Source organism: Prosopis cineraria, unplaced genomic scaffold (assembly GCF_029017545.1).
Source record: "Prosopis cineraria cultivar Desert tree isolate PC_DT_omini unplaced genomic scaffold, ASM2901754v1 PC3, whole genome shotgun sequence".
NCBI classification, from domain to species: Eukaryota; Viridiplantae; Streptophyta; class Magnoliopsida; order Fabales; family Fabaceae; genus Prosopis; species Prosopis cineraria.
The window spans coordinates 37,666,432-37,688,597 of NW_026555334.1; the positions used below are offsets into that span (position 1 = coordinate 37,666,432).

General features: G+C 37.2%; 1 protein-coding gene and 1 long non-coding RNA gene across 4 annotated transcripts; both read right to left on the reverse strand.

Moving 5' to 3' along the window:
* Positions 1-1,610: 1,610 nt before the first annotated feature.
* On the reverse strand, positions 1,611-2,607 carry LOC129304459 (protein RADIALIS-like 1). 2 transcript variants are annotated; one of them, XR_008591694.1, is made up of 3 exons: positions 2,101-2,607; positions 1,865-1,943; positions 1,611-1,761 (listed from the first exon to the last, which is right to left on the reverse strand). XR_008591694.1 is itself a non-coding variant. In XM_054944129.1 (2 exons), the coding sequence occupies exons 1-2, from the start codon at positions 2,352-2,354 to the stop codon at positions 1,919-1,921; spliced, it is 279 nt and encodes a 92-aa protein (XP_054800104.1). In that variant the 5' UTR covers positions 2,355-2,604; the 3' UTR covers positions 1,611-1,918. The 2 variants fall into 2 exon arrangements, 1 of the variants encoding a protein (XP_054800104.1); XM_054944129.1 differs by having other exon boundaries at positions 1,611-1,943; positions 2,101-2,604.
* Positions 2,608-20,457: 17,850 nt separating this feature from the next.
* On the reverse strand, positions 20,458-21,596 carry LOC129307207 (uncharacterized). Of its 2 annotated transcripts, none has more exons than XR_008592313.1 (2): positions 21,333-21,596; positions 20,458-21,088 (listed from the first exon to the last, which is right to left on the reverse strand). It is a non-coding gene; the product is annotated as an uncharacterized LOC129307207 (long non-coding RNA). The 2 variants fall into 2 exon arrangements; XR_008592314.1 differs by having other exon boundaries at positions 20,550-21,054.
* Positions 21,597-22,166: the final 570 nt, after the last annotated feature.

A 22,166-nucleotide genomic window follows, 5' to 3' on the forward strand; every position in this document is an offset into this window, starting at 1 on the left:
AATCTGAGTTCCCCTAAGGACCCCGGGGACGCTCCGTTGCCTGCGACGTGGGGCTGAGACGAGTAATAGTCGAGTCAGATGCCAAGCTGCTTGAGGAATGAGCTTTTGGCAATACAAAAAGGATCAAAATCTGAGCTGAAGTTGAATGTTAATTGAGTGAGAGTCCCATGAATAAGAATTAGTGAAAAACGGAGAGGTAATTATTGTTCGAGAATGAAGACTAGGCGCTTGTCCGTGAATGGAGATGGGTGAGTAGAGGTGGTTCAACTAAACGGACCTAACGTTAGTCAAATCATCCAATGGAGTCTCGTTTGCTTTAAGCTGGCCGGGCGACCATCCTATTCCTAGTCATTTTTTGTAGGCATAATATTAGCCTTCTGTGTCCCCGCAACAATGTCTACCTTAAAAATCGAAATGTTTCAAACAACACTACAGTACATGCACGTGAATTTATAACATTCCATGAAAGACTCATTAAAGGTGAGCATAGTTCAGTACAGGGAGGGTGCGGTTAAGTAGATAATTATTAAACTCATCTAGGATATAGATCACAGTGGAAACACAATCCCGTGTCTTTTCCATTTTAATATAACTATAATGGATGAGCTTTTGGGGTCACGAAACTTCAATTAATTTAGCTTCATTCCCATTCTAAATATGCTTATACCAGGTGTTTGCATGTTGGTTTATTGCATTAGCATGTCAATATTTAATATCATGATGGAATAGGAATATAATACTGTCATCTGTGCGAAAGAAAGAATACTGCCATCATGCCACTCGAACACGGGTCATTTTTTAATTTCTATAGTGAAGAGTTATGAAATGCTTCTTGGAACTGTAAAACAATATTAATTAATGTTTTCTTAGTTTAAACTTTTGAGAATGTAAGATTTTCGTATTCTTAATTGTATATTAATTTTGAATAGTTTTATTTTTTATAAGCGCAAAAATAATCTTTTTATTTATGGAGATGATGATTATTACGAGTTATATCACATGCTGGCATGAAAACATTTGTAATTTTTGGGTGACAGTGAAGATAACATACTACTAAGCACATGCTAAATGACTTATTTAAGTACATCTGTTTTTAGATTAAACATGTCGGGGCTTTGAAGAGCTTGTAAAAACTAAAAACGTGAAACCCATGTCTCAGCTTAAGGAGAACTGAAGAATGAAAAATGCCTGGGGTTATTCAAGCTGCTTAATAGAAGAATTCTTGCTTGTACAAGCTTTCAGCAGCACTATACTGTTTTAACTTTGTCCTTAAATCGTAATCAACAGAATGGAGAGGAAAAAGAAAGGAAGAAAATGCAAATAAAGGAGAAATAGAATTGGAGAGTGGTCAATGGAAGTGGCAGGTAATTAACAATTATGTTTCCAAGTGGCAAGCTAAGGAATCCAGAGTCTTTTCAGCGTTCAAAGCAAAATTTCCCGCTTCTTGTCACTTTCGGTCCCAACCTGATGGACCCTTCAGAGTTCGGCAATGAGTTGTTTCAGTTCTTAATGTTTCTGTTAGAGGTGATATTCATCGCCAAGATTATTCCAATTGACCAGGTGTTTAAAGGTTTTCTTGTCTCTGTCTCTTTAAGTCATTTCATCACAAGTGACTAGGAAGTTCCATGACTAGGATTTGATTACTCGAGCCAAGGCTTATGATACACAAAGATAACAACCGGAAATGACGACTTTATTATGGGTTGAAACGAGAAACATACTAGGAATTGAAACAGAATCGCAGATTCTTCTTCGTAGCTTCTGGGACATGAGATTACAACGTGGAATCATGAGTCAAGATCCTTATGACTAGTAGTCTATTGCTACTGCACTAACTCATAAATCAAATAACAATATGCACTACCACGTGAAGCTGCAAGATGTTCAAAATCTTTTATTGTTGTTGACACCAGTGGATTCACTGGAGCTTCAAGCTCCTCAGCCTGCAATAGGATCAGATTCAGAAGGAGAAAATAAATGATCTACAAGAAAGTCTGTACACAGGATTAACTAGTGCAACTTTAGCATGCTAGTTGAAAGAAAAATATTTTAATGCTGGGGGTTTAGGAGCAAGTGGGAATCATTTTTGTGGTCAGATACCTTTTTTCCTCGTCAGAGCCTCCAGATTTGTTGTAATTAGGGACGGCCACACGGCCAGACTCGATACGCTTCAGGTCATCCAAAAGGAGATCGTAGTGTCTCTTCACTTCCTCAGGAGTTTTCCCACCAACAGCCTTGGCAACATTGTACCAACGGTCAGGGGTGTCCTTGTCATAAACTGCCAGGGCCATTTCAAAGGCTTTGTTTTCCTTAGCAGACCATGACCCTGAGGATGACATTGAGCTTGATGCCATTTCTTAACACCTACTAGTAGTTTTGGAAGACACAGAGGGGGAACACTAAAGAGAACGGTGGAGGGTGAAGAAGCAGAGGAAATCGAGTAATAAAGGATGGTATATGTTTGATGGAATGAGAGTTTGAGGGAAGAAGGAGCTTGGTGATATGTGCGGAGAGACGGCAATGCCCTCTCCTTTTATATGCAGAAGTGGAGGGTGTAAGGCGAATTTTAATGATTTGTCTTCTCAGGAACCACAGAATTCAGCAGTGGAGAATCAGTGTCTTCATACAGTAAAATAAGTGAATCAAGAATAGTTGGGACTTGCCTAAAGCGTTTTCTTTCTTTCTCTTCCCCCCCCCCCTTCCTTTTTTATTTTAGTTAGTCAGATAGTTAGTTGTATATATTCAGCTAATTCTTTACTCATGAAATCTGTATACAAATTACATGAGCAAAGAATTGGCCGAATTTCTACAGATTACATGAGTAAAGAATTAGCTGAATATCTACAACTAACTACCTGACTAACTAATTTAAGTTACACTAACTAAAATACCTAATAATTTAAAAGGTTTACTTTCTTAAGCTTCGAGCTTCGTGGATTGAAACACATTGCACGTTGTTAAACAGTTGAACATATAAAACCTGCGAAGCGCTTCCCAAGAATAATAAATATATAGTTTAGCACAACGCTTCACGTGGTTCAGCAAACAAGACATAATCAGATCTTCGGATTAAACGATATATTTCCAATGTGGTAGAGAGTTGAGATCCTAAGAACAAACATCTGCATAGAGAAGATAACTAAAGTACTGAACTGAGTAAAATATGAGTATGAAAGCTGCTTTATTGCATGCCAGGTCAGCTAATGTCCCTCTGAATATTATCATCTTGCTTTGCAGGTTTTCCATGTCGGACCAAGCACAAACCCAGTGAATCCGCTGCAGCTACTATAGCTTTCACGTGTGCCTCACACAACCACAAGCCATAAGCTTTCCGTTCAAAAAGTTTGAGATTGAAAAGAAGGCCCGTTGTGCTCATAATCGTTGCAGATTATCTTTCTAAGTACACTATGTCCTCCACAATATTCCAACATCTAGCTGGCCAGTTTCTTTCCGTACAATGATTCTTGTTTGTTTTTTACTTTCAAGGAAAGGTCATATACTTCACCCAACACTCTAGTAGCTACAGGCAGCCTCTTTTTCTCCCAGCCCTCCTGTTTTACACTCATTAATCACTACGGGGTTTTTGACAGAGTTTGTGCTTATTGGGGTGCTACACTCGTTATCTATCACTGAGATATCCGTCATGACTTAATTGGCTAAGGGAATAACCAATAATATTTGAACCAGTTTTTATATGTTCATCATGGAAGAACAAATTATTAGATGTGCCAGAGACGTTGAGTCTCAATTGATAATAAAAGGGTCTTCAGGCTGGTAGAATAAGTGTTTTGATTATTATTAAAATGTAAAATGATTACAAGACTAAATTGAAGATAAAGCTAGTTGATAATTCTAAGAACTAGGGGTGCAAAATGTGAGTCTTTTGAGTGTTGACCCTCTTTTTCTTCCGCGCTTTGGTACTCTATTTATTATGAGAGAGTGATGGCAACTTCTCCTTTAGAACCTAGAATGTTCTTCGAAAGAATCAAAGATCTTGCAAAACTCATGGCATGATCTTTACTAACTATCTTCCATTTTTTGTAACCAGCCCATCTCGCCGAGATACTTGAGCACGATGATGTTGTTCCCGTGAGATCCGAGATCATTTGAGATCGTGTCTTTATATACCAACGGTCCACTGAGTGGGTTTGCAACTCATGGGATTTCGACATGCTTATCTGGTCATGGCTTTTCATTGAGCTCGGGGCTGGATTCTCTATTCAGATGGTTGATTGGGCTTGACTCTTTAGTCACTTAGCCATATGGCTTTATGACCTACCTAACGTTTTGGAAAGCGATGTTTCATATTTAGCTTAAACAATGCCCCCCGCATGCTAGTGGCTGATATCGCAAGCCACGTGGCATATTTGAAAAAATTAAACTATCGCTTCGTCTTTGAGCGCCCTTTGTTAATATAAATTCTCATTTCTTTTTCTGGTTGTTCCCCTTACCCTTCTTGCCATTTTTTGTTGTTTAAGTTTTTTCTTTTCTCACTTTGTTCTTTCCTTTGCTTAATAATGGCTTCCTCTTCTGCTGCCACTGCATCCACTACTATTCCCTTTAATACTTCTAGCAAAATTTACCTAAATCCGTGGTCATAATCTAAAATCTTATTTCTCTGTTAAGGGGATTGGTGACAGTATGCATTTTATTTTTGAACTCATACTCCTCTAGATTGAGTTCTTATTCTGATGCCCCCTCATTTTGTTTTAGGAGGATTCGTCCTTCCATGATTCTATTGCTTTCTAGTAAGACTCTTGCTTTTTGTTTGGTTTTCATATTTTTAAGGATAAATGTTGATGATTTCATGTCTTTTCAACACTTCACCCTAAAGCTTTTGAGTTTCCAACAAGAGTGATGCTAGGTACTTACCATCTCCCTGACCTTTCTAAACCGATTGCTCCTACCCACCTAAATCTATGGCCACTGACCTCAATCTGCAACTTGATTCTGGCCAAGACAACTTTGGCCTTCACTGAATCTTCCTGCCGGAAGCTTTAAAACTGGCCTTGATCTCCCCGCACTTAGTCGAATTGGGTGAAGTACTTGAGACAGACTCACGAATAGCAGTAGAAAGAAATGGGCATTTATGACCTAATCCTACTTTCATTGGTTGATGTCGACATTCTGGTTAACCTGCTGATAGCCCTTATGAGTTTTTGGGCACCAGGATGCAATGCTTTCTTCTTCGAGTTGAGCCCCATGTCGATCATGCTCTAGAATGTGTTTATGTACTTGGGGCTACCAGTAAGTGTTGTCTACTATGTTTGCCCTTTTGCTATCTGACATATTCTAACCTATTTTTGAATTTTTACAGGTTGTGATTGGACGCAATCATATGCATTGGTGAATCTCTTGAGGGGCAACATCGATACTCCTATTGCTTCAGAGACCTAAACGGCCCCTTCGTTGGGATTCGTAGTTAAAGAAATTGAGAGAGACTATGCATCCTCTCATGTCTTGATCATGAAGAAGCCCAAACTTAAAAAGAGTTATCTCCCAAGCCGACCGGACAAGGGAGATAGATCTGAAAAGAGAAAATGGGCTTTGTCCCCCTTGTCGGATTCTAAGAAGAGGAAAAAGACATCACCTCTCCTGGTGTCTCCTGATCAACCTTCATCCACACCTCCTCCGGTCAAACCCAATCCCCAAAGGGCAAAGTGCTCATAAAAGCACCAATGCACCATGATCTTATCGGCTGACTTCGACAACAGTGAAATGAGTCCCCTTTGTCTTGAAGGGTTGGAGGCCCCAACTCTAAATCTTTAGGTGATTACCTCCACTGCCATACCTAAGACAATGCTAGATTCTTAGGTGGTCATGTCTTCTACCATTCCCCCAGTAACTCCAGATTCTTTAAGGGTTGCCTCTATTGCCATTCCTGAGGCAACCCTAAAGACCTTATAGAGATTGCCTATAATGTGGCTTGAGAGGTGGCAAAAAGCATAGGAGATCTTGGGGCTGCAGCTAAGGTTTGGGAAGCCATATCTGCCATAGCCCCAAATGGTGCTAGTGACCTAGGGGGTCTCAAGGTTGCTATTGAAATTCAAGAGGGTGCTTTCATTGTGGCCCAGGATAGTGTTGGTGATTCAAGGCTCGAGGCCACTGGTAAAGTTTGGGAGGTTACCTCTACTACGGCCCCAAAGGTGGCTCCCATCATCAGTTCAGCAAGAGGTATTGAGATTAAGGGCTCTGAAAGACTCTTGAAGGAGCCTTCAGTGGCTATTGGCATTAGTCTTTCAATTGCTGGCCCTTCAACCTAAGAGACTACGATAATCACCATAGCCTCTACTCAGGGTGCCTCCATATAGGATGAGTTTGAGTCTTTTACTCCTACTAGTCAAGTGAAGAAAGCCTTATGGTCAGCTTTGCAATCCGCCCATACCCCTCATTCCACAGGAAGAGACAAAGTACTAGTAGACTGAAGTTAGGTGTCAATCTGTTGCATTCTCTTCTCCTTTCTCCTTTCCTTATTTTTATCACTAATTATCCTTTTCTCTCTTTAGCTTCCCTCTATAAAATCGGTCCCTATTGACACCCTTGTTGTGGAGAAAGTTGTTCTTATACTCGAGTTGGAGTTCCTCCGCACCCAAGTCCCAAAATGTTACGTCATCATTAATCACTGCCATACGGAGCTCTTATCCCTTCCAAACTATCTAGCCAATAGCTAATTTATTAAGGATGAGTATATTGATACCAAGACTCAAGTGATTGCTGCCAATGATTGAGTTTAAGAAATCACTCATTGTGTGGACCATCTTAATGCTTTACGGGCTAAGGTGGCTGACTTGAGGCGTCAATTGGTAGCTGCTGAAGAGGAGCTAGCATGGCTTGAGGAGGGTAATATGGAGTCCAAGCTGGAGGTTACCAGTAAAGAATTGTATTATGCACAAGCCATCTCAGAAGAGAAGCTTCATTCAACGTTGGAATTAGAAACGGCCCTTGGTTGACATCAATCACTAATTGCTGAGCTGGGCGCAGTGTAACACCCTCAAATTTACAAACCGATTTTTCGTAAATTATTAAAACCATTATCATGGTAGAAAATTTTCTTACCATGATACATCCAAGACATAACACAAGTCTTAAAATATTCAAAAAGGCAATTAAAACCATGAGAGACAGACATAATCCTCATGTCATGATATTCAAATCAGATCATAAATCAAGAGGGACAGACATAATCCTCTTGGTCATATAAATACTTTTAATAAAAAGATTAGAGTTTACATGCTTCACAAAAAAGATATGCCCTAAGTTGGCATAAGATTCATTGTATAATCTAAAATAAGAGGCAACGTAAAAGATGGTGTCTCATACGCCATAGTTACACCTCTGGTGCTTTCTCGGCCGGACTCGCTCCTGTAAAAATATTAACCACGGGAAATGAGACTTAAAAGTCCCAGTAACCAAAAATTAATATATAATGATGCATGCGGATGTAACTAATTATGCAATTGTTAAGTGGGCACACAAAACATTTAATCGAACAATACTTTCAAACAAACCGAACAAGTATTTAATTTGCATGACTGCACCTTATATCCTCCTTTTGCTATGCTCGAACGCCAAATCACCCGGCCAAAGGTGAGTTGGACCAAGCGACACGTCACTTATTGGGTCCAATGAGGGCTTACCACATGGTAATAATTAACCGAACAGAAATTTCCATTAACACCATACATTAAATACCCTGACAAGTCATGCATCATTCAAATATCCAAACAGGAATATATCCAAACAATAATATCTCATCATGATAAATAAAAATAAATTTTTTAACCCACTTGGCAATAATTTCAAACAAGTATATATATATACAGTATTTATTTTATTAATTCATAATTTTTTCAAACAATAAAATAACACATAACCATTCATAAACACACCCATCACAACACATTAATAATGGTTACCTTGTGTCTTGAATAACAAGTTCCCCTTCACAACTCCTCTTTCACCACTATCTTTGTCAACACAATCTACATAGTTATTTCATAATACTATATATTAATTTTACATTAAAATACATAAATCTAATTTAAAGAGTTAGAAAGTCTTAGATCTATAATTCATATTAACACTAATTTAAGATTTATGCCTCATTTAACTTTTTAAATTCTTTTCTAAAATTCTCGTACCCTAATAAACTATTTTTAAGCCTCAAATTACTTCTAGTATCACAATTTCATCCTTTTATATTCTAAAAATTCGTCCAAAAATAAATTAAAAATTTTAGAATTATCTTGAAGCCTCAAATCACCTTTCTATAATCTCAAAAATACCTATTCATACTTAAATAAATATGTAATAATCAGAGGTTTATCCCTACATCTCAGATTCCACATAAATTCAACCATATAGATCTAGATTTTAACTCAAAAATTCTTAAACATGAGTTTCAACCTCAAGAAAATATTCTATAATATTTATTATATCCCTGAGAGTTTTAACCTATATTTTTAATCCATCATATTATCAGATTAACTATCCTATAGAAAAATCCTAATCAAAATATTTACTCTATCCTACAAAATAATCATATCACTAGAAAGCTAATATTATTTAGAAAATAACTATAAAATTAATTTTTTTAATTAAATAAATTTTTAAATGCTAATCTAAATAGAAAAGTTAGAACATACCTAAAGAAAAAAAAAATAATCCCCCCTTGCGAGAAGACGCCAAGCAACGTGAGAGGAAGAGAGAAAAATAATATAAAAATGAGATTTTGGGTCCCACAATTATATTAAAAAAAACTATAGGTTTGAATTTAATTATTCAAACTGTTGGGCCAAAAGTTGCAATTTCCTCTAAATTGCATCTTAGCCTCTCATGCTTCCTAATGCACACACCCCCTCCTTTTTATACATGAAGGCACCTCTTCTCTTCCCTCATCTAACCAATGTGGGACTTAGAAACAACAACCTTCTACCCCCTTTTTTTTGTTCCTTCTACCTTCTCTCTTTTTTTTAACACACATAAAAAAATTATTTATGTATTATATCTTAACTAAATATTACTTATGTGATTTTAAATTTAAATTTTTAAATTTATAATTAAATACCTTACCATAATATCATTTCTAAATAACCTCAAATAATATAAATTCCTATTATTATCATTTTTTTTTCAAAACCTAAATTCCACAATTTATTTATTATATAAAAATCAGGATGTTACACGCAGCTTTGGCTACATGGGATGTTCTCTAGGCTTATTATACAGGATAATAATTTTATTTTTATTTTTTATATTGTCCCTTGTACCATAATTTTTATGAAATAAAAGACAATTTTTCTCTTAAGATTACTATTTGTTTTGATTCATCATAAGGCCATTCTAGGCCTTAGGTCTTTGCATTTGTTTACTTCTTTTCATTTCTGACCCTTCATAATTTGCTCCTGCGACAGCCAATATTTCTTTAAATATTTCTTATTTATAGCCTGTTTGTGTGGAGTCCCATCAAGGCTAGATAACCAATATGCAATTCCCTTTAAGTACTTCACCAACTTTGAATGGTCCTTCCCAATTAGGTGAAAAGTTACCAAGTGTCCATTCCTTAAAACCAAATGGTAAAATAAATTTCCATATGAGCTCACCTATTCGAAACTACTTTCTTTTTATTTTTGTTATATATTCTTGAGACCTCCTTCTTTTGGGTGATCATATGATTTAACGTTTGTAACTCGTTCATCATAACTTCATTATATCCCTCGAAAAATCTTCATAAGCTATTCACAATGCGTAATGAAGGGACTGTTATTTTCATGGGTAATAAGGCCTCATGTCTATATGTCAACACAAATGGGCTCATGCCAGTGGCTTCTCTTTTTGATGTCTTGTATGCCCATAATGCCTCATGAAGTCATATGCGTCATTCCTTAGGGTTTTCCTCAATTGTTTTTTTTTTATAATTTCAGGAATTATTTTATTAGAAGCTTCATCCTACCTGTTTACTTGAGGATAATATGATGATGATATTAATAGTTTGATCCCACTTTCCTCAACAAAAGCTTTACAGTCACTTCCAGTGAACATGGTCCCTTGATTTATTATAATTGTTTCAGGAATCCTAAAGCGAAATATAATTTGCTCACATATAAAATTAATAACATCATCTTGCTCAACTTCTTTATAAGGACAGCCTCTACCTATTTTGTGAAATAATCTATAGTCACTAAAATGAATGGGTGACCCTTAGATGAGGCTGGATAAATTTTTTCTATTACATCCATAGCCCACCCTCGAAAGGGCTATGGCTTAACGATAGGATATATGTCTGATACTGGTATTTGTTGTGCTGGCCCATGAGTTTGGCATTTCCTACATCATCTAGTATATTCAATACAATCTTTTACCATTAATGGCTAATAGTATCCATAGTTGCATACCATCCATTACATTTTTAGCCCTGATCGATGAACCCTATATACTCCTTCATGCACCTGTCTTAAAATATCCATGTACTCAGTGAAGGCCAAACACTTAAGTAATAACTCGTCGGGGCCCTTTCTATACAACTCATCTCCAATTAAAATAAAGTATTGGGCACGTATCTTTGTTCTATAAGGATATAGTTAGTTGAGATTTTATAGATAACTTTTAAAATTATCCCGCCAATCTTGAGTTAATTCTTATGAGATCGCACCATACTGTACTGTCAAACCATGTTGAGAGATCGAAAGATGTTCCTTTCATTCCACCACAATTATCTTTTTGGTGAGTTCAGGCGAAATCCTTAGCCCTGATACTATTTGAGCTAGTTCATTGGCTTCTTAATTTTGAGTTCAATAAATATGTGTCAAGGTTACTATTTCAAAATCATCTAAGATTTAAGAAGCTCTAGTATAATACATCACTAGAGTCAAGCTTGTATGCTTCTATTCACTAGTTAATTACTTGATAACCAATTAAGAGTCCCCTTCTATGACTATATCACGAGCTTTCATTTCATGAAGGATCTTAAGCCTTGTGAGTAGTGTTTCGTATTCAGCCCAATTGTTAGTACATTTAAAATCTAATTGAAGAAATAATATAGTTTTCACACCCATAGGAGAAGTTATTACTATCCCAACCCTAGATGCTTATTCTGTGCTAGATCCATCAAACTTAAGTGCCTAGGGCCCCGGGTCTATTGAGAACAAGTAATTCTTTTTCATCTTTAGGAAGCCTGGCTAAGGGATGATCAATGAGAAAATTTGCTTAAACTTGGCCTTTTACTAAATTTTGGAGCAAGAATATTAATGAAAATTCAGCTAAAGCCAAGCTCCACTTCCCTATATGGCCTGTCATGATTGGCTGATTAAGCATATACGTAATTAAATTAGAATATGAAACCACATATATAGCTACATTTATTATATAATGCCTTAGTTTAGTACAAGCATAATATGGTGCTAAACATGCTATTTCTATAGTTGAGTATCTGGTCTCTGTGGGAGTCAAATACTTACTTAAATAATAGACCACCTGCTCACATCCCCCATCAATAATTTGGGCTAACATGCATCCTATGGACATGGTAATGGAACTAAATACAATAAGAATAGGGTGTTCTCCTTTGGGGCTGCTAAGACTGAGGACCTTATCAAGTGTTCTTTGATTCTATCAAAGGCCACTTGATGGTGTTCGATCCAAGTGAATTTCTCGACGTCTTTAAAGTTTAAAAGCTCAAAAAACTCCTTCATCTTCCCTGCCAGATTCAGAATAAAATGCCTAAGATAATTGACTTAGCCTAGAAACCTTTAGAGCTCTTTTTTATTACTTGACACCTTTGCTTTTAGAATAGTTTGTGCTTTATTTTAGTCTACTTCAATCCCCTTTCTGTAGACCAGGAATCCAAGGCAGTTACCTGCAATTACACCAAATGCACACTTAAGTAGATTTAATTTAAGGCCTACTTCCTTCATTCGAAAGAAACTTTTTCTCAAATGCTTGATATGATCTTATGCCTTTTTGATTTTATCATAATATCATCTATGTATACCTCCAAATGTTTTTCTATCATATCATTAAAGATGGCATTCATAGTCTGCTGATAAGTGGCCCTGGCATTTTTTAGACCAAATGGCATAACCACTTATACGAATATTCCAATAAAGCCTGGGCACCTAAAAGCAGTTTTGTGAATGTTTTCTTTTATGATAAATATCTAATTATATCTTGAAAAATAGTTCATAAATGATAATAATGCATTCCCGACCTTAGCGTCCATTAACTTGTCTATAATGGGCATTGCATACACGTCTTTAGGCGTGGCCGTGTTTATGTTTTGAAAATCCACACAAACCTATAGCTTTTCATTTTTCTTGATTACTGGGACTATGTTTGAGAGCCACTCAACATACCTATAAGGCCTTATAAAGCTGGCTCATAGGAGGCATTTGATCTCCTTCTTTACTCATAACTCCATTTCAACTAACATTCCCTTGGCGAGTTATTAGTGTGATATGCAGTTCGGCTTTATAGGAAACATGTGTTCAACCAACTATCTCGCTAGCCCTAGTATTTCATTATAGTCCTACATGAAGCAATCCTTAAATTCCTGTATCACCTGCTTAAAGGTATTTTTTTGTTCCTCATCTAATAGCGAGCTAATAAAGGTAACTCTCAGCTCTTATGGAGACCTGAGGTTTACTTCTTCCAATGAATCCTATACCTCTAGGGCTATGTCTTTGAATTTTAAAGGTGGGTCTAGCTCATGTAGTTGCATCACTTTCTAGGTTTCGTCTTCATAAATGACCTCGATACCAAAAGTCTCGGGTCCGTAGTCTTCCAATTGTTCTTGCATGTTGTACAACTATAATTTTTTGATGGTCGTTCTAATTTAATCATTCATCAATTCTATGATGGGATCATGCCTTTATGATGTTAGAGGCATGATAGCATGTGTTGTTGTTTTGCATGAATGGACTCTATTCAGATTCTCTTGTACCCTTCAAAACATGAACAGGCCCATATTTGTGTCATAATATCTTACATCTACAAAGTCAGTGATGGTTGTAAAGGGTTTGTCCTCAGTCCAGACCACTTTTACTTCTTCCCCTTTCCACATGAGAAGCATTTGCTATATCGAGGAAGGGACGTACTCATTAGCGTGAATCCAGTCCCGACTTAGCAGGGCCTAATATTGTGCTGTTGTCCTGATCACAAAGAAAGCCATCAGAGAGGATTTAGTCCCAACATTGACCTGTAACGACAATACACCAAGGACCTTAAAAGAAGTTCCAGTGAATCCCAATACAGACATCTCTATTGGCATCAGGTGTTGTTCCTCTTGCCTTATCGTGAGCATTACATAAGTTGGTAGTATATTTATTGCCAAGCAATTGTCCACTAGTATTCTGGTTATTGGTTTCCCATTGAAATAAGCCTCAATGTACAAAGACTTCAGGTGTTAGGTTATCTTAACACTTAGATTCTCTAAGATAGCTTGTTTCAACTTTCCTTTCACGACCTGTAGAGTGACATGACACATAGGTTTTGCTTTAGCCTTCCCCGCTTGCATCTACATCATCACTGATTCAGTTTCTTCATCCTCCCTAAGTTCCATTGCACAATATTGATATGGACTCGTATATATTGCCCTTGAGTTATTTTGCTTTGACCAATCTTGGGTCTTATTAGTGGTAAACTTGAACTAGGAAGGGAGCGATAATGAAACCACACAGTAGAGGTTAAGAGGCATCTTCCCAATGTGAATGGTCCCGTTTCACTAGTTTTCATTCTCACTCCCCTCGTGAACTCCTCTTAAACTTGTTGGTTTTCTGTATATTAGAGCTCTCCTGTGCTTCAGCTTTCATTGCTCGAGGTACCTTTGTGTAACTTTCTTTTGCTGAACGCATCATTTTTAAGTTCTAGTTAAGGTAATTGGAAACTTTTTGTGCCTTACAACTCTTCACTTTAAAGGTAGTACGTTACCACATAGAGCAACAAACCCACCTAAACTCTTAACTTTGGTATTGAAGGAAGCTCTATAGTATCCTCTGATGCTGTTAATGGTAGCCCATCAGGGCTACATCCAAAATCCTAACCTGAAGGTACCCGTGAAAGGTTTACTTTGTTCCTGGCGTGCTGAGTACTTAACAAAGTAATCAAATTTATCATATAGCTCTCCCAGACAGTCTAGGTTCTTCATAAGCAATCCCTCTAGACCAATGTCCCATTTTGAGAGTTGTTTACTATCCTGCTTTATTGTTCGCTAGTTGTCAACCTCTAAGCTGCTCGTTGTCTCTCTCAGGAATCCCAAACCACCTTAGATTTACCATGGACTCCTTTTTTAGAAACTTAGGGACACCCTTTATTAATTTGGTCTTGGATGATGTTCTTAAAGCCCTAACAAGACTTAGCGTTGTGGCTCTAAAAGTAATGGTATTTGCAGTACTTCTTCCCTTTTGTTCCTCCTTTAAAGGTATCTTGTGGTCAGCGAGTATTGAGATAAACTTTTCCTTGAGCAAGAAAAGATCTCCTCCATTTTAAAAGTGTCGAAGGTATATTATACTGCATTAGGCCTTTTGGGAGTCTCTCCCTAGCCTTCCTTATCAGGGCTGGGCATGTGTAGTTGCCTACTTTTTAGCTCTACTACTGCTATGTTGAGGTCACCAAAATACGTGCTTGCCATAGTTCATCGACGATTGTCTTCCTCTTTCAACAATTTCTCGTACCTACAAACTTTGGCTATAAGCTCGTAAAAGCCCCAAAATTCTATCCCATAGAACTTCTTTGAAGCTTTATATCAAGGCTTGCCTAGGCCAACTTGATAAATTTAGCCTTTGGAAGCAGCACATGACACCTTCTCCTCAGCCTTTTGAACCTTACTAAATATCGGTCTGCTATCTCCCTAACCTGTTGGGTGAACTTGCAGAATTTTGCTATGCTAACCTCTAGCTTTACCTTATAGAATTGCACATAGAACTTCTGCTTTATCTCCATCCAATTAAGAATTGAATTGCGAGGCAGTGAGGTGTACTATGTGAATGTCGGGCCTGTGAGACTGTTTGAGAACAATCTCAGTTTTAAGTTGGCAAAGTTATCATAGTTGTAAATCTCTCCACATTGGATTGTGAATCTTCCTATGTGCTCCAATATGGACTGTGTTCTGTCTCCTAAGAATAGGGTGAAATCAAGGATCTTGTAAACCCGAGGGTATGGGTTATCTCTGTCTATGTATTCTGGGTATGGCTTTAAGAAAGTGGGATAGCCAATCGGCCTTAGTTCTAGGCTGTATAAGTCCTGAATGGCATCCTTTAGGGCCTTCATGTTCACCAATTAGTTCAGAGGTTTGTTCTGATGCTCAGGGACTATCCCCATGCCCCTTAGGCCACTTGTGTCGAGCTCCTGTAAATAATATAAGGGATTATTTAAAGGATTAGTGTTGGCAAAGACGTGATGATTAGAATAGTTCCTTACAATTGTGCGGCCTCAAGGGCTTGTGTTTGCATTAACTCCTGCCTGTTGTCTATCATGCGGCCCAAGTTTGAGCCTACTTCTAGAGGAGTTCCTCTTAAAGATGTGGCTAAGTTTCTCATTCCATCATGCAGAGCCTGCATCATGAGCTGTTGTCTTTCCTTTTCCCTATGTCTAATATTTCTAAGGATATAGCAAAAAACTTCTGATTTTCCTCTAGCTGTTTATCTATTCGGTCTTGAATTCCTCGTAGTACTTTTACTACTAGACTGTTAGATATGATCAGCAGGTTTGCCTATCCACCTCCTAGCTTTGACCCAAGGCTCATGCTGCTGCTATCTATCAACATCGGCACTATGTACTCATGATATTTAGTAGTCTCAACTTCAGGCATTAATGGTTTTGACCCTGCAAGTACAAAGTTCTCTTTTGGTTCATAAGAACCAGCAACTGTTTCATCAATCCTTTTGTCCTTGCCATCTTTTTTACACAGGTCCTACTGAGTGTGCCAAAAATATTTTGTTTTGGAACAACAAATTACCAAACATGCCAAAAACACTGAGTCTCAATTAATAACAAAAAGGTCCCCGAGCTCCATTATCACAATTTACCCAGATATAAAAGATACACAAGACTTGGTAGAATAAGTACTTTGATTATTATTAAATGTAAAACGATTACAAAGCTAATTGAAGATAAAGCTAATTGATAATCCTAAGAACTACGGGTGCAAAATGCAAGTCTTTTGAGTGTTGACCCTCTTTTTCCTGCATACTTTATTTATAGTGATAGAGTGATGGAAACTTCTCCCTTAGAACCTAGAATGTTTTTCCAAAGAATCAGAGATCTCGTGAAACTCATGGCATGATCTTTACTCACTATTTTCATTTTTGGTAACCAACCCGTCTTGCCGAGATACTTGGGCATGATGATATTGTTCCCATGAGATTCAGGATCATTTGAGATCGTGTCTTTATGCACCAATGATCTACCGAGTGGTTTGCAACTGGTGGGATTTCAACATGCTCATCTGGTTGTGGCTTTCCATTGAGCTTAGGGCTGGACTCTCTATTCAGATGGTTGATTGAGCTTGACTTTTTAGTCACTTAGCCCATATGGCTTTATGACCTACCCAATATTTTGATAAACAATATTTTATATTTAGCCCAAACATTACAATTCTAGCACCCCAAATAATTTCAGAGAAGTCACCCTACTAATACAGTGCTATAGAGAGAGAGAGAGAGAGAGAGAGTATCCTGATTCCTGATAAGATCTTTTGTTTTGTCTTCGGCTGTTACCTCAGGCCAGTGCGGTAGAGGACAACCATAGGATTCAGGATTTGCCCAGAGGTTTTTAACCAGCAAATACGGTAAAGAGTTCATCATCTCTAGATGCTACATTTGGCTATGCCTCATGCAAATTGGGTAGCTCTGTGAAGTATACCCCTCCGGGTTCAACACATGGGTTGAGTCTAGCTGTCCCAATTAATTTTTTTGGCCATTATTGCCTGTAAATAAGGAAACTTCACTATCATATCTTAAACGATATCTCGTTGTCATTGGAATGGAAAGGCAGTAAAGTGATGCCAGAAATCTTCATTAGCTTGGTTACTACCAAAACTTGTTGCTAAAAGGATGATTAGTAATCACAGAAGGATGCTTTACTGTAAAATAAAGCTTTCCACATATTGTGAGAAGGAGCTAGATTTTTTCTATTTGGATTTCTACCCTTTTATGAACAATACCTTAGCTCAACTTGGCTTCAATCTTCTAAGTAATTTCAAGTATAGCGTGCCTTTGCTTTGTTCCCGTTGTATGATAGCCTTGATGCTGACATGCGAAAAGTACTGCAAATCTCTGCTTTTGCAAGAAAATGGTTAGAAACCACAAGCATCCTAGACCACAGGTTCTTGTGTGTCGTCATGCATCTATGTAGTGGGTGTGTGCAGTACTGATTCTTGGGTTGATGTTGTTAGGCAAGCCATATACATGCTCCAGGAGATTTCATTACAAAATTAAAATGACCCAATTGTGGGAAATATCGATCTGGATTTTGGGAATCAGGCTCAATCTTTCAAGAGCATCATTCTTCAGAGGTCGGTGTTGGGGCACCGTGGCTCTGGACAGCAACTTGTTTTAGGCTGCCCCCTCTTTATGGTCCTGTTGTTTCTGATATCTAGCAAGTAGGGTTCAATGTCGTCTATTCTTCTCATTAGTGAAAATTAATGCTTACTTTTCATGGTATGACATTTTTCAATGGCTTTTATATATAATTTGTAGACTTAAACTGTACACATTCCATAACTTGAAATTTAAAAGAAGACATTTTCACGTCCTTGTACCTTCGATACAGCGTTTGATCCAGTTATTTGTGTAACTTTTTACCAACTTTCACAAACTACCAATTGTGACATTTTTTTCCACAATATTTTTTGATAATTTTATAAACACAAAATATTAAGTATCCACACATAACTCAATGTTATATTCAAACTTGGACATTACAACGGTATTCTAAATTCCCAGAAGACATATAATGGATAAATTCAAATTCCTCGATGCAAATGGTTTCATTTTCGTTGCCGTACGTTTAAGCATTCTTCCTTATAGCTTGTGAAATCCAGTTGTCAACCTCATCCTTTCTTGTAAGAATTCTGTTAGTCACAAGTTTTACTACAAGATCTATACTAATCTAAAGTGAATGCAAGAGTACTCTCATTGTCAAGTTGCATGAGGGCCACGATATATGGTAAAGTGGGGGAGCCTAATCATTGGTTGAAAATTACCAACGACTTTTGATGGAATCTTAATGAGAGAAAGTGATGCGTGAAGATCTAACCTTTCCATCAATATGCAGAATCCTTATCAGTAGTTATCCCGTGTACAAAGCGATATATGGACTCTTCCACCATTGCGGGAAGATTATTCTTTTCCCACTGATCCATTGTTGCTTAATTAGCTGAGACTTGAAGTTCAAAACCAGTTCGTCTGTTAATAATAATTAGATTATTTTATAGTGCTGATAATTAATAACTGGATTAAGGGGTTTGACACTATTGCAAAAGAAGAAACCAGGAATCTGCTACTTTATAGAAGGAGAGGGAGAAAGACTGAAGCATCTATAGGGAGGTCCTAGAATGGCCGCTAGGGCATAAAGAGAGCTTTATAGGGAATATTTGGTCAATATGCTGAAGCATAGGCTTCATCTGAAGGCTCCCCCCCCCCTCCCCCCAAAAAAAAAAGAATAGAATTCTGCAGATAATAAAGAAGAATATTAAAATTAAGGTTGAGGGGAAAAAACAGAAACCAGGAATCTGCTACTTTATAGAAGGAGAGGGAGAAAGACTGAAGCATCTATAGGGAGGTCCTAGAATGGCCGCTAGGGCATAAAGAGAGCTTTATAGGGAATATTTGGTCAATATGCTGAAGCATAGGCTTCATCTGAAGGCTCCCCCCCCCCTCCCCCCCCAAAAAAAAAAGAATAGAATTCTGCAGATAATAAAGAAGAATATTAAAATTAAGGTTGAGGGAAAAAAACTGCACGTCATGCATTGAACAATAAAACGAAATATGTGGAGGCTGTCCATGCCAGAATTCATGGGTTAGAGTTCAGACAAGAGACATAAACCTTAATTTCGTTTTGGCGTAGAGGATATTAATAGGCTTAGGATGAGTTCATGCATCATGTTGTGTGCGAGCCAACAATTTTGTTGAGTCTCCTCATTGTCATTGCCTGTATGGCGTCGCACTCTTCAAATTCACTGTGGCTTCATTTGTTTTGTGGATAATATTTCCCAGATATTTTAACTTTTTTCTTTCTTTCTTTATTTGGCTGCTGATAGCTTGGGATATTCCTTTATATGTTTAAAATGTTATTTGCTAATCCAGTTGGGAAACTTGTATTTCTCATATCAGAAGCATGTGGTTGAACATGGCCTAAATTTAAGGCATTAACAGGTGTATTACTCCTAATATCATTCCCTTTTCCACAGGATTGTGCAAATTGTTAGTTGTGTACTTGAGTAATCATAATCATGTATTGCAGGTAAGTTTGAATTTTAGCTCAAAACCATCCTCTAAGGAACCTGCTCTGCGGAATAATTTCTCATGATAGGCATTATGTCTCAAAGCGACATAAAACAACTCTACGTACTCAACTGACGCAAATATCCTGCGGCCTGTGCTCCTCGTGATGCTCAGGTCAGGTCCTCAAAAGATCTTCATAATCATTCACTCCTACATTATTTTGACTCGACACTACATCTTCATAATCTTACTGCACTCAATGTTACTCTCCAAGTAGCCACGTGGATGAGCTTAATGCATCAGGACAATAGCTCCTATATTGGGATATTTTTAGTAGGAATTTGCCTAAAGAAACTATTATTCACTGTGAAAGGTTCATCGACTATATAGTTCAAGTTGGTCAAATATAAAATCCTCTGAAAGCAAATCTGGAGTAAAATGACTATTTATCAAAACTTTGAAATGAACAAAAAAACACTTTCCAGCTTCTACAGTAATTTTTCAAGAGAGCTATCAGAAAAAGTGTAATCATGACATGCCTTAAGAAAGTTTTACGTGGGAAATATTCGTAGGATGAAAGCATAAAATAACAGGTTCGTGTAATGTCTAAAATAAAAATAGAATTGTTTGTAAAGGGAGGTTTATTTAACTTGAGAAGTCTTGGTAATTTATAGACCCAAAACCACACCTTCCAACCCAATAACCAAATGAAATGTGGCTATGAAATCCTTGAGCATATTAAATTCAATTGCATTTTTAATCTTTGGTTAATCGACCGGCAAGTTTTTATTTATAATTTTTCATGCCACACTCTACAGGTATGGGATTTTACATTTCCTCACCGCATGCCGGCCGGATGGTTGGCCCAAATCAGAACGCCCGCCCATTATTTATTACAAAATACAAAAAAATGTGCCAAGCTTAAAAGAATAGTAAAACAGATAAATGAACAAGGTTGCATAATATTTCGTCAGAAATCATCCGCATTTCTTTAACCAGGAAATCAATCACAGAATCAACGTGTTTAAAGTGGGGCATTCAATAGATGTAAATTGCGAAATCCGCACCCTCTTTTTGGGGCTAGACCAATATCATGAATTATGAAACGAAACCAAACAAAAGTGCACCCAAACCCGATGCACACACAAACTTTGAATTATGCAATTTATCCAAACAAGAAAAACATACAATATGGCTGGTCTGAAGGAGTCAAGCCTTCAGGTAAAAAAAAAAAAAAAGAGTCAAGCCTGCAGAGATAGAACGGTGAACCCATTCAGGACGCAGATGATGGAGCTGCAACCTGCAAGCAGCAAAAACAGAGGAAGATGGGGGGTTTCTGCCAAGTGTCAAGCCAGCAATTTTTTGTTGGCCACGTCTCTGCTCAGTTCCTTGACAACAGCCGCAAGTACCTCCGGGTTGACACCCAGGTCACAAAGAGCCATAAGAACAGAAAGTGTGTGACGGTCCAGACCTGTGTCAAGTATATTCGCCATGTGAAATGCAACGTCCAGAGATTCTCGCGCTGTTCTCGCGTCTTCAGAATCCATAGTAAATACTTGCACCTTAAAATGAGCCCCTTCTGTTCTATTCACCAACTTCTTAAAACGGGCACCGCAGCCTGGGGTTAACACCGTTCATTTACATGGAGACCACTGGATCAGGCAAAGCTACTTTAAAAATAAAATAATAATAATTGAATTCCACGGACAACTGTTCCTGGTTTCATAGCGAGGAGGGAAGGACATTTCGATTATTAATACGACTCTGATAAGCTAAATTCTTTATTTTCTGTTCCCTTTCATCTATCTTTCTCTCCTTACGGACCAGATCAGAAGTGGATAGAGCAAAAATGAACGATAATCCAACTCAGAACAGGGAGATCGCGAAACAACATACCTGCACCGTACAATCTAGCCCAAAAGTTGCTCTGAAACCGCCAAATCCAAACTCCCGCTTTACCCTGAGACAGTTGAACAATTGATCAGTGTAGCACGCTAAAGTTTAACGATTTAGCAACACGATGAAAGCATAGCCCTTGCTTTTGGAATTGACAATAATGAAGCTTTTGGATAGCCGCTAGCCGAAAGGTTGCGGTTATGGCTGCAAATCAAGCCGAAGCTAACGGTTGGCCTAGGGCACGTAACTATAGCAGTCCTGAGTCCTGACGGAGGTTACTCGAAAACGACGACGTGTTTCATCAAATACCTTTTAAACTAGTAGCAAATAGAAATGAATAAGAACCTTTTATATAAAAATGTAAAAAAATTAATTATTTTATTTTAAAATTTTTAAAAGGCGTTACTTCATGCATATTAAAATACATAGAGTAATTTGTTATTTTATTATATATTATTATCACATTTTTTAAACATATTTTTTAAATGAAAATAATGATAACGTTTTGTTAAAAATATTTTTTATTGTACTCAATAGTCACAATAAAATATTTTTTAATTTTATTTCGAAATATATTTTTCATAAAATTCCATTTTTACAATAAATTTTTTTAAAAATGAAAAATACAGATTGGGCACTGACGTCTTTTATAATGTAAAAAGATTCTTCCTCGAAAATAATTTAGAGCTTTTTACGGTATATTATAAAATCAGTAGGCTCAACAAATCGAAAAATGAATTAATTATTATAATTATCAAACATTTCAAAATATTTTTAATTTTTTATCATGGAAAAATTTGTATTTAGGAACTTCCTTGATATTTAAATGCAAGT